Genomic DNA, 13,874 nt, shown 5'->3' on the forward strand with positions numbered 1-13,874 from the left:
AATGCTTGCATATGCTAGCCATGCTGGCTGCATCTCCAGAATTTCATGCTGGCTGTATCTCCAGAATGTCAATGTGCAGATGACGTAACTCCAGCCACACACCTAGAACAAACTCTTCTCTCAGGTGTGCACCCCACCCATCCCTCAATGCATCTGAAAGCATTTCCAAAGGTGGAGAGAGTTCAAAGGAACTCTCTCTAGGAAGTTTCTGTTGTCTATCCACCAGGCCTAGTCCTCCTGTACCTCCCAATTCAAAAGAATGAGTTAGGAAGGAGGATCCTGAAAGGTGCTCCAGAACTGCTTCAGTTGTCACTGAAGCAACCAAAAGTGACACTGCCCATGAGGTATGAACTTCTCTAGAGATGACAGATAACCTAGTACCACCTGCCAAAGCTAAGCTACTACTTCTTGCTGGGACAGGGAACTGTGCCGCAGCCTCCCTGCACTTGCTTACTCAAAAGCCTACTAGGTAGGCTCTCCGCTGTTAAATCCATGAGTATATCCAGGTACTTGGCCTGCTGCATATGAACAAGATCACACAGACTTCTCCCAATTGATCACAATTCCCAACTTGCTGTGCCTCCAAGGAAGCCAGGACTACCAATCCTCCAGGTATCACAACAAGCAAATACTGTTTGAGTTGGCACTAAGCAAAACTTCCAGGTACTGATGAGCTGTCAGCTGTCCAAAGCATAACACCTTGAACTGATAGATGGCGCCACTGCAGACAAAGTGGAGGTACTTCTGAGTAGTCTGATAAGTGAGTACTTGAAAGTGCTCATCATTCAGATGTATTGAAAGCATGAAGCCTCTGATGGATTGCAACACTGTCCATACTCTCTCCACCTTGAAACAAGTCTAACACAAACTTGTTCTAGGGAAAGAGGTTGATCACCAGTCTCCAACCTCCAGTAGCCTTACTAACACTTTGTGACATACGGTGCCTTTTCTCTTTTTACCAGACACCCGCAGATCTGGAGGGTTGAATAAGGCCCTGTCCACACTAGCGGGCATGCCCGTCGGGCACTTCCAGCTGTTTATATTTTCTCTCACCTCTGAAGCAGTGTTACCAGACAATCGCATCGTTCTGGCTCCATACTCGGTCGGTCAGTATAGTGGAACGGTTATGGGAACAGCGTTTGCCCGTCGGGCAGTGCCAGCTAGTGTGGACAGGGTCTTAGAATGCATTTGGTGTATCCTACAAGGGAGGACAAACATCCTTGAACAGATGCAATCTTCCCAAAGGACATTTACAACCAAAAACTTCTCTCCTTGCTCCTGCCACGTAGATCAGTGGCAAGACAGGCAACTCCCTACTCTTGGCAAAGAAGGGGGTTGCCTTCCTCAGCGACCCCACTCCCCTCTTTCTCCCCTCTTGGCACCACCAGAGGGATGAGGAGAATTGACCTGGGAAGACTTCCCACCCTTCTTAAAGGAAGAAGACTAAGGTATAACTTGTCTGGGTTTCTGAAGAGAAGCCGCCTTCAAACCCAAAGGTTTAAAAACAAGCCTCTTGATCAGAGACTCTTGGGGCTCTGAAATTCTATGCTCAACCATCATGTCTCTCCTTAGAACCAAGTCTGCCTACTGGTGTTCTGGCATACCAGGAAGGCAGGGCTTTACCTCTTGACACCAGTAACCTCCTAAGGAATACCTTGTTGCTCTGAGACGAGATGCTTGACACAGCAAAGTTCATCCAAAGTCAAGCCATGAGACCATCTGAAGACACATCATGGATACTGTTTCCAAAGCAGTAGCCTCTGCAGCAAAAAATTACATCTTCCTAAAGAGTGGCCTCTGTGTTCTCAGTACATAGTACCTCTTCTGACATGATAGCAGCAAGGAAAGGAATTTGCTCAGTCTGTTAGAGGCAAAGGAACTCCCCAACTTGCAAATCAGGTTGTTCAACCCCAAAATACTATGAGCTAAATGAGATCACAGCACCCTGATGGAGAACCACTTTGGAGCATTCTCAAAGGTCAGCTCAACTGACAAGATAGTCAGCACCCTCTGTCTCCCATAAGTGGATTTGATGCCAATATTTTAAAGTGATCCTTTATATTTTTTTAAGTCGGTAGATGTAGGGGTTCTTACCTGCACTAAGGATGGAGTTTTCACAACCTATATTAGCAGGATTGTTTTCTTATTTTCTTGTCAGTACAAGGTTAGTAACTTTGAGCCAAAACCTAACGTTTTAGTTTCATCTGCAAACACATTACTGTAACTTTGCCTTTCATCCATCTTCACAAATTCATACACACCCAAAACTTGGAAGGTATTAGGTGCTACCACTAGGTGGCACTCAGGTAACAACTAAGATCTTGTGTTGGTTTGCAAACTTGTGTGCAGCTTTTCCACCAATCTTATTTTTCATTCAGTTTCATTCATCATGAAATGGATAAACCCACTTCAGTATAATGAAAATGAAGGGAGACCACCAAGTAAATGCCCTTTGGTAAACCATGGGATATTATTAAGATCTATTTGAGACCATCACTTTGATGTTTCCTGCTGAGGAGGCCACTGTGATTCTCTTATCTGATTCAGAAAATATGGCGGACTTTAAGGAACTATCATGAGGTCAAGTTGGATATTGCGAAGGTTCTACCTTCCTGCAGGTCAGGTATAAAACTTAACAAGATGCATTGTAGAACAGAAGATCTTGTGGTGAAGTTAGAAATGGGTCCATTTAAAGGAGGCTCCAGTCCTACAGCCAACAAGGAACAGTAGGATGATAGCAATGTCCTCATTTCTCTTGACTAACATAAAGGGAGTCCATTAATTTTGGGTAGTAAGCACTGACCATGGAACTAGTTCTTGGAGTATATCGTCCAGAGGTTCTCCGTGAATATATAGATTTTGTTTATAAACTAAGAATCCCACTTCAACTTCAACCAGTATGCTTACAATAAAAGCACTTGATACTGTGCTTTCCAGTGCACATACAACAACGACTGTTTCTATACTGGTTCATAAAGTTGGTAAACTTCTGGCATGGCATTTTTGTCTTCAACATGACCAACAGCAAGAAAAGAACAACCTTGTAATATAAATGACTAACAATATACATATGACAATGTGTGTGACTGGGCCTTCTACTAGCAACTCCAGTTACTCTAGACGAATATTTCTCAAAAAATTTGGTGACATCTCAAACTTCATCATGCCAGCCATTCAGTACGCTGAATGCATGGTCCACTACAGCATGTAAAACATTACCGAGTCTGCAGATACAGAGAAGTGGAAGACTGCACCTCACTTTTCGTGTCAATCTTCAGCTTATTAAAACCATGAAATCTATATTTGTGTAGGAATACAATAGAATATTAAGTAAAACATGATAACTCTTTTCAAACAGGGATTCAGATTACTATACTTGGCAGGCTAAGTATCTGGGAGATTGTTATCGTGGAAACAGTTTTTTTGGAAGTAAAACCAAGATGAAAATGAGGGAAAATGCTTCTGCATCATGTGTATTGCAAGGAGAATAAGGTCAATTTTAGACAAAATGAGAGTTAGTTGCTACTCTTTAGTTTCCATTCTTGGGGATTTTTCTTTAGTATACATTACTTTCTCATTATTAAGAGCAAAGATTAAAATGAATTCATTGCAAATTTTTCTTAAATTTACTCGAAGGTGCTTAAAGAGCATGAAATGAAGACTAAATGCCAAAACTTACCTCCAGCTAAATCTAGGGAGATCGTAGTCGTAATCATATCAGTATCCATGTCAGTATTGTATTCATGTCAGTATTTTGACTATATCTTCAGTTTTGTGTAGAAAAGGAGTGATGTACAACCCTGTGGAAAAAGAAATGTGAAATGCTCATGACTTCATTCCAAAACTGATATCATGGGCCACTACTCTGTATTATTTGTACTCATTGCAGATGTCATTTTGAAGTAAATAAACCCTGGCAAAATGTTCAAGTTTCATAAATGACATTACAGCCATTTAAACATTTTAGTAATATCTTAAAATCATACTAGTAATATCTTAAAATCATACAAGTTGAAATTACAGAGCATCATATTGAATTGTCATACTACAGTTAAAGGGGTTTATAGTCTTGAGTTACTAGCTACAAATATGCCTAAGCACTCCTAAAATCAATTCATGTGAGGTTTATACAAATCCCATCAAATTACCAAAAATGCTTTGGGGTCTGGCCTTGTAGTTGATAAGACCCTATAGTTTAGCTTGCATTTGAGCGTGCAACATACTAAACAGCTAATAGTAATTCCAGTATGCTAATCATCCTATTTAAGATACTTATCAGCAAAACGAAGGGTTACTTCATAAATAATTTTATATCGCAATCCCCTCTTTACTGTTAAATTACACCCACCAATATTGATGTTAATGAGACGTGTTTTTCTGAGATTGGTAAATTTTGAAGAACATGCTGGTTCATCTGGATATCTGAATCCCAAATAAGAACTTAAAGAACATGTAGCCATACTTTATGCTTGTTGTAATCAAGTTTTCTTTTTCAGGTGTTGCTCCCCCAGCCAGCCAACTGCCCAAAGGAAATTTACGACCTGATGCGAGAATGTTGGAAACGCTCTGATGCTGATCGACCCACCTTCCGGGAGATCCACATGTTCCTGCAGCGTAAGAATTTAGGCTACTCTCCGGTTACCTGAGGTCTGCTGGAGAACCTCCAGAGGGCGTGTGCGCCAATCTCCAGGAGGTCCTCCTACACCAACTTTGGTTTGGATATGTGCCTGCAACGAAGGCGGACTGTTCCGCAGTTGAGGGGGACGCACACACTCTCCGAAGGTGACATTCAGAACCTGGAAGAGGAAGAAATAAACGGTGGGTTGCCAGCACTGAGGGGCGTCTGCAACAGCTTCGAAGGTGACGTCTGCTTCTACAACAAAAAACTTCTGTTCTCCTCCCAAGAAGGTAGACAACTCAGACAGTAACGATACAAAAAATTTTTTGAGTGTCGAGTAAATAGATTTCACAATGGATGACTTCTTCCCCAGCCTTCTATATCGCCTTTTTAGGGAATCTCCCCCGGAGGTAGACAACAATGGATATAAGGAATTCTATACCTTCTTGCATGTCAGTAATATGTTGTGTTCCAAGAATCCAGTGAATGTACCGCAATTCTATTATTGACTGTGTACATTATTTAGAAAATGGTGTACTACTGTGTACATTTTATACAGAATGTAAAGTAAAAGTGTTCAAGGGGTGAGGGATAGTATGATAGACCTTGAATTTTATAAATGGAATAATCTAGTCGCTACAGATAACAGTTATCGAAAGAAAAGTACAGTGATTATACAGTAGGTGGTTCACTATGTTTTATGGAAATTTAGTACTGTTTCACAAAGTTGTGTTAAAAATGTAAACGGTGAGAGGAACAATTTATGTAAAACAAAGGAATACATGGTCTTGTACATACGTTATATTCTGCTGACTAAAACGAGAGTTTTTTTAGTCTTGCTCGAAGATGGTAAAACTTTTATGCTTCTTTACAAAAAAAAACAAACAATGCTTCAGACCTTGTGTATATATACTTGTATGTATGTTTGTATAAATTTTATTACTGTACATATCAGACAGTTTTACAGTTGCATTTTCAATCTTTTAACTGCGCTAGTCATGACGACCACACTCATAACTGCCTATTACTTATTATTACGTGTTGGGTATAATAATAAACCAAGGAAGGGAACTCTGTCGTTAGATGGACTTTTTACTCTTTCGAAGATGGAGAATTCCTGACGATTCATAGAAGGTTCATGTTTCATTTGTGTCCTAGAATAATAAGGCTCATAGACGCATAATAGGATATATAATATATACTGCATTTGATGACAGTTTTGTTCGATTCGTTTTTCTGTTTCTTTCATTGAATATTTTATCATTGGAAGCTACTGTACATAAAACGTATATTTTTGGTTATTCGAGAAATTAATTTGGTCACAGATTTTATATAAGAAGGCAATTGATATTCCAGTGTGCTGTATAAACTGAACAGTATACATTTACTATGAATAAAGGACACTTACCTCATGCACTTTTGAGCAAGTGTCATTGTGTCGTTACTTGACACCTGAAATGCCTCAAACAGTACAGTACTAATAATACTATTACATCTGTAACTACCACTACTATTACTACGACTACTACCACCACTTCTACCATTACTTCTCCTACCACTACCATTGCTAGAGGGCCAGATTACCCCTGAACAAATGAACTCAATGAAAACTTGTGTTAAAAAGAGGTTCAACGCACCTCTCACCTTTATGCTTTAATGTGGTGTTTAAACCTTCCTCAAGGGATTCCTTCTGCTGAAAGGACTTCAGGAATAAATATTCGTGATCCAAAGCTGCATCTGACATGACAGAAAAAAAAAGAATTTAAGCGCCCCAGTTCATTCATGGCTTGAAGACTTGTCATAAATAAAAAGTCACACTTGAATCTGACTTCTTGGCCTTGATGAAAACGAGGATTGTGAGAAAAAATGTTTTATATAAACCTACTTTTAGAACCTTTTAGCATGAAGAACACTCCCTCTGAGAACGGCAAATGCCAGATACTCATATTACTTTGCACCTTCCTTCATTAACACAGTGTATAAGGGCAATAGGCATTGTTAGGCCTGTATATATAAATAGATGTTTCATATCTTAATAACAAAGAATAAAAACTCATTTGTTGATAGAGTGGACACCCGTGACATGCTATTAATTATTAATATTAGACTTAGATGTAAACATGATAAAATACGAATGCTATAACTTAATGTTTCCTGTGATAAAACTAAACTTACTGAATGATAACTGCGACTGAGGTTATACGCTCACTACCACTGGGCATATCGAAGTCCATTGGATTAGGGTTAGACCACAAGATGGTATGGGTAGCAGACTAAGCGAGGATTCACGAGGGAAGTTCTCCACTTCTCCCAATTCAGTGACGAGAGGTTCTTTTCAGCTCCCAAAACCGACGTGAGTTCATTGGATGTAATCGCCGTCACATTGCTTCAAGAACACTTGCCATCATCAGGGTTTAAACAGTATTGTGTAATTTGATGCAGGGCAAAAAGTAAATAGTACGACGGTTCCACCATTCCTGCAAAATTCAGATCACCAATGTAGTATGAAATTAGCTGTCATTTATTCAGTCTTGTTATAAAATATCTATGCCTTTCTCCCAAGTAATCCAGAGGACTTCGATATGATAGTAACTCCCTTGACGCAGAATTTACACTGGCACATATTTTGGTTTTGTGTACGATGATAAATTGTGTGCATAAATGGCTGACAAAGAAAATATACAGGGGTACCTTCTCCTTTATAAATATGAATAACACTGGTAATGTCAGAAATTCTCCCCAATCCCTTTCCCCACTTAAATTTACAACTATAATCTACAACTACTGTATTACTAAGAGGAGAAGCTCGTGAATGAAACTGTACCTTTCGTAACCTTGTTATTTTATTCGGTCAACTGCTACTTTTTGTGGCTTGTTTTCATTCTTAAACTGCCCTCTGTTTCTTGAATTACAGACAGTTCAATGGACCGCACCTGAAAGAAATAAAAATTAACACAATTATTTATGGAGACCCTAAACTTTTCTCATTACGTGTTTATAACCTGTTAATTCAAGCGTTACCATATAGTACTGTATACAGTGTTGCCATAATGGAAATGAAGAAGACTATGTGGTACTAAGAGACGCCTCAGAATACAGTCGTTACTAGATCATATTTCTCTGAGACAATCGTCAAGGGAACCTGTTTCACTACTAAGAGATAGAATCGTGCACTGTTTAAGTGTGACAAAAATTACTCTGTCATATAACAAAGGTATTCCTCACTAAGAGGAGAAAAATATGTTAAGCAACAGGATGTAATAAAAGGTTTAATCCCTCAGTTACAATATTTTTCCCCGCCTCTGTTGGGTAAAAATTGTTCCCAGTTTGAAGGAAATTAATGTTGAAGTGGGAATGAAACGTTTCCCCATCCGTAGGAACATTTTCATATTTCCAAAGACAAGTTTTTCGCCGCTTAGTGGGGAAAGTTACTACATCTCAAAGAAAAAAAACAATGGTTTCAGTGCTAGTTGTAATAATACCTTACCCAGCTAGGAGAGAAAGTGTTTTTTCTGCTCGACGTGAAAGTTTCAGCTCCAAGAGGAAAAATACTCTGACTCCTAGCCAGGAAAATGTACCCCAGGTGCGAATGTATTTCCACTGTCAAGAAATGATATTTTTTTCCCACTTCTGGACAAGAAATGGTTGTTTTGTTTCACTGTCAAACTTATTTAATTTATTGATTTCTAATGATAAACCTTTCAAATATACTCCTTCACAAAGCAATGCGTTGTGTTGCAATAATTAATGAAACACTTACTACAACACTATAAATATATATGAATATATCTTGCAGCCTTCGAATGATATATATATATTTGCAATATTGGTCGACTTTTTTTTTCCTAAAGTAATGTTGGTAAGTCAGTGTGTGCAACATGTTGGGCACCTGATGATGTCATTTGTGGACTCAATAACAAGAGTTTTGTTTCATTCATATAATGAAAGTCAATTTCTCCTTGAAATCCAGTTATTCACCCTTCCAGCTACATATGGTCAATGCTGTATGTATTATATGACGAACATCTGTGTTGTGCCTTTCAAGAAATTTATTTTTTATGGATTTTTGAAACCAGACTCCAGAGGATAAGTTTTTTAATATCTTCATTGTATAGTCAAAGACTTTTTCAAGAGGAAATTTGCTGAAGATGATATTTTGTATATTGCAAAGCTTAGAAAAAAACCATGGACAGACTTTAAGCCTTTTGCCCCCCTAAAAAAAAAGCTGGCATCCTATCTCTTACTAGCAGACATTTTATGACATTTTCTATCCCAGCATTAATGAATCCTAGAGAGAAATTCTTCATTATATGATTGAAGGCAGCAACTTCAAGCCAGATAACAGAGAGAGAGAGAGGTTTTATGGACAAAACGGCTAATGATTTGCAATACTTAGTTTGACATCCATTACGTTGTGTGAAGTTTTATAGTCGAGAGACAATACTAAAAAGTTTGTGTCAATTAAGGGATCATTTTTCAGTCACGAATACCCTTGAAATAATCCCAGTGTAGATGTGATCTGTCAATAAGATTTGATCTCTCTCTGTGACGGCTCATTAAAGCTTTCTTAAATTGCTCTCTTATTTATGGTGACATGTATCATGTAAGTGGAAGTGAATTTTTTTATACAAATATAAAATATGTAGTAGAAAGTGCAATGCTGCTTTCTGAAGTCCGTGTTGACATGAACGATCTTGAAGACCAAAAGTATAAGAGTATAATTTCTCTAATGGCTCAAGAATATATACACGAAAACAATTTGCAGTTAAGCTCAAAGATAAATGGGAGGAAAAAAAATCATAGATTTTAATTTTGGGATTAGAATCAAAGCGAGAGGCTCTAATCGTCATTTGCAATCACTGATATACACGAGACTTGAGAGAATTCAGCAAAGCATGGAACGACTGCATATGCATAAACTCTTGATAAATAAGAAATAAAAAAATCATGGAGGTGTGTTATTGTGATTTGTAAGACATATCTCATTTTGTTGTGCCTGCATTACTATGGTGTCCTTGCATCATTTTCGATATTGCTACTGAAGTGTGCGAATTGACTGTATATACATGTTAGAAATAAACTATGATATTTTTGTAACGAGGCTTTTTAATACTGCTCCTGAAAATATACCAGGTTGTTCTCATGAACTGAAGAGTGATTTTACTGTATATGAGGCAAGGGATAAAGGGACTTCAACTGTACTCAACAGATTTATAAGTGACTTCACAAATAAATTAATAAGGCTAAATGAAAAAAAATTATGAATAGGAAACTTGTCGAATTTATTTTTTGCAGAATAAAATAAAAGCATTTAAAAATATAGTCTAAGCAACTACAGTGAAAATATGAATGAAATGTATATAACGAACATAATTGGAGACAATTTATAACTGCAGTCACATTTTTACCTAAAATCAGCCTTGAAAAATTCATCCAGGTTTCAGCAGAAATGTTGTTTTAATATTCATAATGCACAACGACTCTAGAAATATTTCTTTGGCAGATTTTGTTTTCTGGCCAGATTATTTTTTTTTTTTACTGGGTGGGGAAGGTTTGCACTTTGAAAGGAAAGTGACATAAGTGGCTCTTTGAAACTTACATTTCCCTGTCATGTCTTTGGTGAGCTGTAAATTTTCAAGATCTCTTATTAATGACAAAGTCGGGGGAAAGCAATAAATAAAGCAACAGCAACAAAACCCCACACAGACTGGAGAATTATAATCGACCTTATACAACGTATGGAGATGAGAATTATAGTCATATGAAAAGGGACGGAATACTGTATTGTGAACAGTACAGCAATGAAACCCCTTGGGTGAAAATGATTAAAATTTAAGACATGAAAAAGACAATTAATGGTAAGCCTGATGTTCGTACGTGATAGTTTTACACTCAAGGGGCAATTAAACGAGAAATTATGCTGAATTTTAAGATTGTATGATAGTTCCACTACACAGATTAACAATGGTTTCAAGAGAGTCGTTCAGCTTTGGACTACTGAATGGATACTGAATTGTTAGGGCAAATGGGAAGAGGAAGCAACGTCAAATGACGTAGGAAGAAAGTCTGATGGTGAATGTGTTTACATAAAAAGGAAAATACACTTATGGAATGTGGTAATTACGGAGGAATCAAACTAACACATCTGTTGAATTATACTTAATGAGAGGTAACGAACGATTTTGAAGACTGGTGAAAAGCAGTGCATTTTCATGAGAGAGAGAGAGAGGGAAAGCTGATGATGTCTTGATGATAAAAAGTTATACGAGGTTGGAAAGTAATCGAAGACTCTGTTGTGCATTTACAGATCTGGAAAAGACATTTGACAGAATACCAAGGTTAGACTGGTTGAAATAATGAATAAATTAATGAAGACATCAGTAATACAGTAACGGCAAAACAGAGATGTTTGAAGTTGGAGTTTGTTTACATCTAGGATCGGCGCTTACCCATTTCTGTTTGTACTGATTATGGCTACACTGAGGTTATGGTGTCCAGTAAGCAGTGAGGAGATAGGTTATTTGTACAAGATAGAAAAGTCCTATATTTAAAATAGCTAGAGACAAATACTTTGGATTTACTTTAATTCAGGAAGGAAGGTGTGAAGCTGAGGCTGAAAACAGGATAAAAGCAGCTTGGGGGCAATAAATGGAAGCATCTGGGTTAGTGTGTGACAAAGGAATGCCTAAGAAACTGAAAATGAAGTTATGTTGTGCCGTAAACAGACCAGTGACGATGTATGGTTCAGAAACATGGCCATTAAGAAGGTAAGAGGGACAGAACCTAGAGCGACCAGAAATGAGGATGCTGAGTGGGATTTACTGATATGATAAGTGTGTTGAGGCTGAGATGGCATGGGCATGTGGTAAGATAAAGTGAAGGAGGATTGGGTGGAACCTTTTACAAATGAGGATGCTGAGTGGGATTTACTGATATGGTAATTGTGTTGAGGCTGAGATGGTACGGGCATGTGGTAAGATAGAGTGAAGGAGGACTGGGTGGAACATTTCAGAAATGAGGATGCTGAGTGGGATTTACTGATATGATAAGTGTGTTGAGGCTGAGATGGCATGGGCATGTGGTAAGATAAAGTGAAGGAGGATTGGGTGGAACCTTTTACAAATGAGGATGCTGAGTGGGATTTACTGATATGATAAGTGTGTTGCGGCTGAGATGGTATGGGCATGTGGTAAGACAGGGTGAAGGAGGATTGGGTGGAACATTTTACAAATGAGGATGCTGAGTGGGATTTACTGATATGATAAGTGTGTTGAGGCTGAGATGGCATGGGCATGTGGTAAGAATGAGTGAAGAGGGAGTGAATGGGGATTAGGCAGAACCTTTTAGAGGCAGAAGGTCGAGAGGGAGACAAAGGATTAGACAGCACGATGAAGCGAAAGAGGAGTTGGAGAAGAAATGTTTAACAGAAGATGATGCTTTCCTCAGAAAAACCTGGTGAAGAAACATCAAAGCAACCGACCCCTTACCTTAGGGATAGCAGTACGGATGAAGAAAAGACAGATTAAAAACAGAGTTCATGGCTTAAAAAAAATGAATATGTATTAAATAAAAAGCCAAAGAAAGAAATCAACACACAACGAAAATTTATCTGCTATGGAACCCTTGAAAAAGAGAGAAAAACGAGAGTAACTTAATCGTATAAGTTTGTAAGTTTTTCAAGCTAGATTAAATGACTCTCCTTGTGAACTGTGCTCAAACTATGAACTCTTCTGGAGGAAGTTTATCAAATTCACATTATTTCCAGAGGAATACGAAAGAGACGGCTCTCATAAGCAAGAAACATTCCCGACATCTCAATTAAAAGTTTTAGGAAAGGAAAACTAGGTTTTTAAACCAGATAATCGATGAACCACCTGGATCGGGCAACTGCAAAACTTATCTGTGTTAGGCAATCGAGAGATGAGTTGAATCACGCAATCGGGGTGCAATCTGGATTGAGCAACTGAGCACAATTTTGAGTAGGTAATCAACCGTAATCGGTGGACGTTGTATTTTCATCAAAGTCAAACCTTTACGGTTCTCCGCAACTTTTCTGTAACCTGAAAGGAAATATTGCCAACAGTATGCACTATGAGCCTCGTTGTGTGCTATGTTGTTGTCCTCCTACTTCAAAATTTTTTTCATGTTCTAATTTTCTCTCTCCTCTGATAACCGGATCCCCTAAGGTCAATTGAAATGGTGCTTTGAAGTACTCACAGAAAACATGAGGTTGTAATATTCACGTTTTGTACTTTATGTTCCAAATTACGTTAGTAAATACTGAACATAAGACGGCAAGAAAAACCCGCTCGTTTAGAATACGAATACTCGTAAACCAGCAAATGAGTGGATAAATAGTCTAGAGTAATTTACATAAAAACGAACAAGTGGTGAAAATATATGAGGTATATATAAATGGCTGGACAAATAACTAAAACCACCCAGTAGGATGGTAATGCCGTCAGTGCACCTCACGCGGCGCACTGTAGACATTACTTAAGGTTCTTTGCAGTGGCCCTTGGGCCCCTAGCTGTAACCCCTTTCGTTCCTTTGTCTATACCTCTGTTCGTATTCTCTTCCTTCCATTTTACTTTCCACCCTCTCCTAACATCTGATTCATTGTGCAACTACGAGGTTTTCCTTTTGTTGCACCTTTCAAACCTTTAACTGTCAATTTCCGTTCCAGCGCTGAATGGCCTCGTAGGTCCCAGCGCTTGGCCTTTGGCATAAGTTCTATATATCCAATCAGTAACTAAAACCAAATAGCTGCCTAAATGTTGAAGTTAATACAGTTTACATGTATTTTCTTTCTTTTCATCAGTCAAATGTACCTGAAGGTCTATGTAATTTGGAAGTCTAGCACGAATTTCTCTCTCTCTCTCCCTCCCCCCCTTCCCCCTCCCCCTTCTGTCTTTCTCCCGCCGAACTGAAGGCATTCCATTCAGAAACGTTATGACAGACAAGCTAATTATTCATGGAAATCTTAATACTACAACTGACGCGTAAACTGGGTCTCAAATATTAACCCAAAATGATGATTATGACCGTGATGAATAAGATTTCTTCATTTTCTTGGCCTCCAAGTTAATTTCTGGCTTATATAATTTTTCTGCAGAGGAAACAGAGTTTGCAAAGTTTTAAGAGCCAAAGTTTTGTTGTTTAGTCAAAGCTGGGGACCTATTTACATGTAAATAACTGTCTTGCGTAAACAGGAAGCAAATGAAAAAAAAAAATCTAGACTTTTTCTGTCATCAAC

General features: G+C 38.3%; 1 protein-coding gene and 1 long non-coding RNA gene across 3 annotated transcripts in view; one reads left to right on the forward strand and one right to left on the reverse strand.

The window, feature by feature from the left end:
* The window catches only part of LOC136845234 (discoidin domain-containing receptor 2-like), a 577,207-nt gene extending 567,492 nt beyond the window's left edge, over positions 1–9,715 (forward strand). Inside the window, 1 exon segment of the mRNA XM_067115322.1 lies at positions 4,497–9,715. Coding sequence (XP_066971423.1) covers positions 4,497–4,646 — 150 coding nt within the window. The 3' untranslated portion in view covers positions 4,647–9,715.
* The window catches only part of LOC136845236 (uncharacterized), a 105,085-nt gene that overhangs the window by 4,239 nt on the left and 86,972 nt on the right, over positions 1–13,874 (reverse strand). For both annotated transcript variants that reach the window (XR_010855120.1, XR_010855121.1), the window contains exons 3-7: positions 7,443–7,551; positions 6,794–7,095; positions 6,263–6,355; positions 4,463–4,796; positions 3,680–3,800 (exon numbers count right to left, since the gene is read on the reverse strand). This is a non-coding gene — a long non-coding RNA (uncharacterized lncRNA). The remainder of the gene's footprint in view (positions 1–3,679; positions 3,801–4,462; positions 4,797–6,262; positions 6,356–6,793; positions 7,096–7,442; positions 7,552–13,874) is intronic.

This window comes from Macrobrachium rosenbergii, chromosome 13 (genome assembly GCF_040412425.1).
Source record: "Macrobrachium rosenbergii isolate ZJJX-2024 chromosome 13, ASM4041242v1, whole genome shotgun sequence".
Classification (NCBI taxonomy): Eukaryota; Metazoa; Arthropoda; class Malacostraca; order Decapoda; family Palaemonidae; genus Macrobrachium; species Macrobrachium rosenbergii.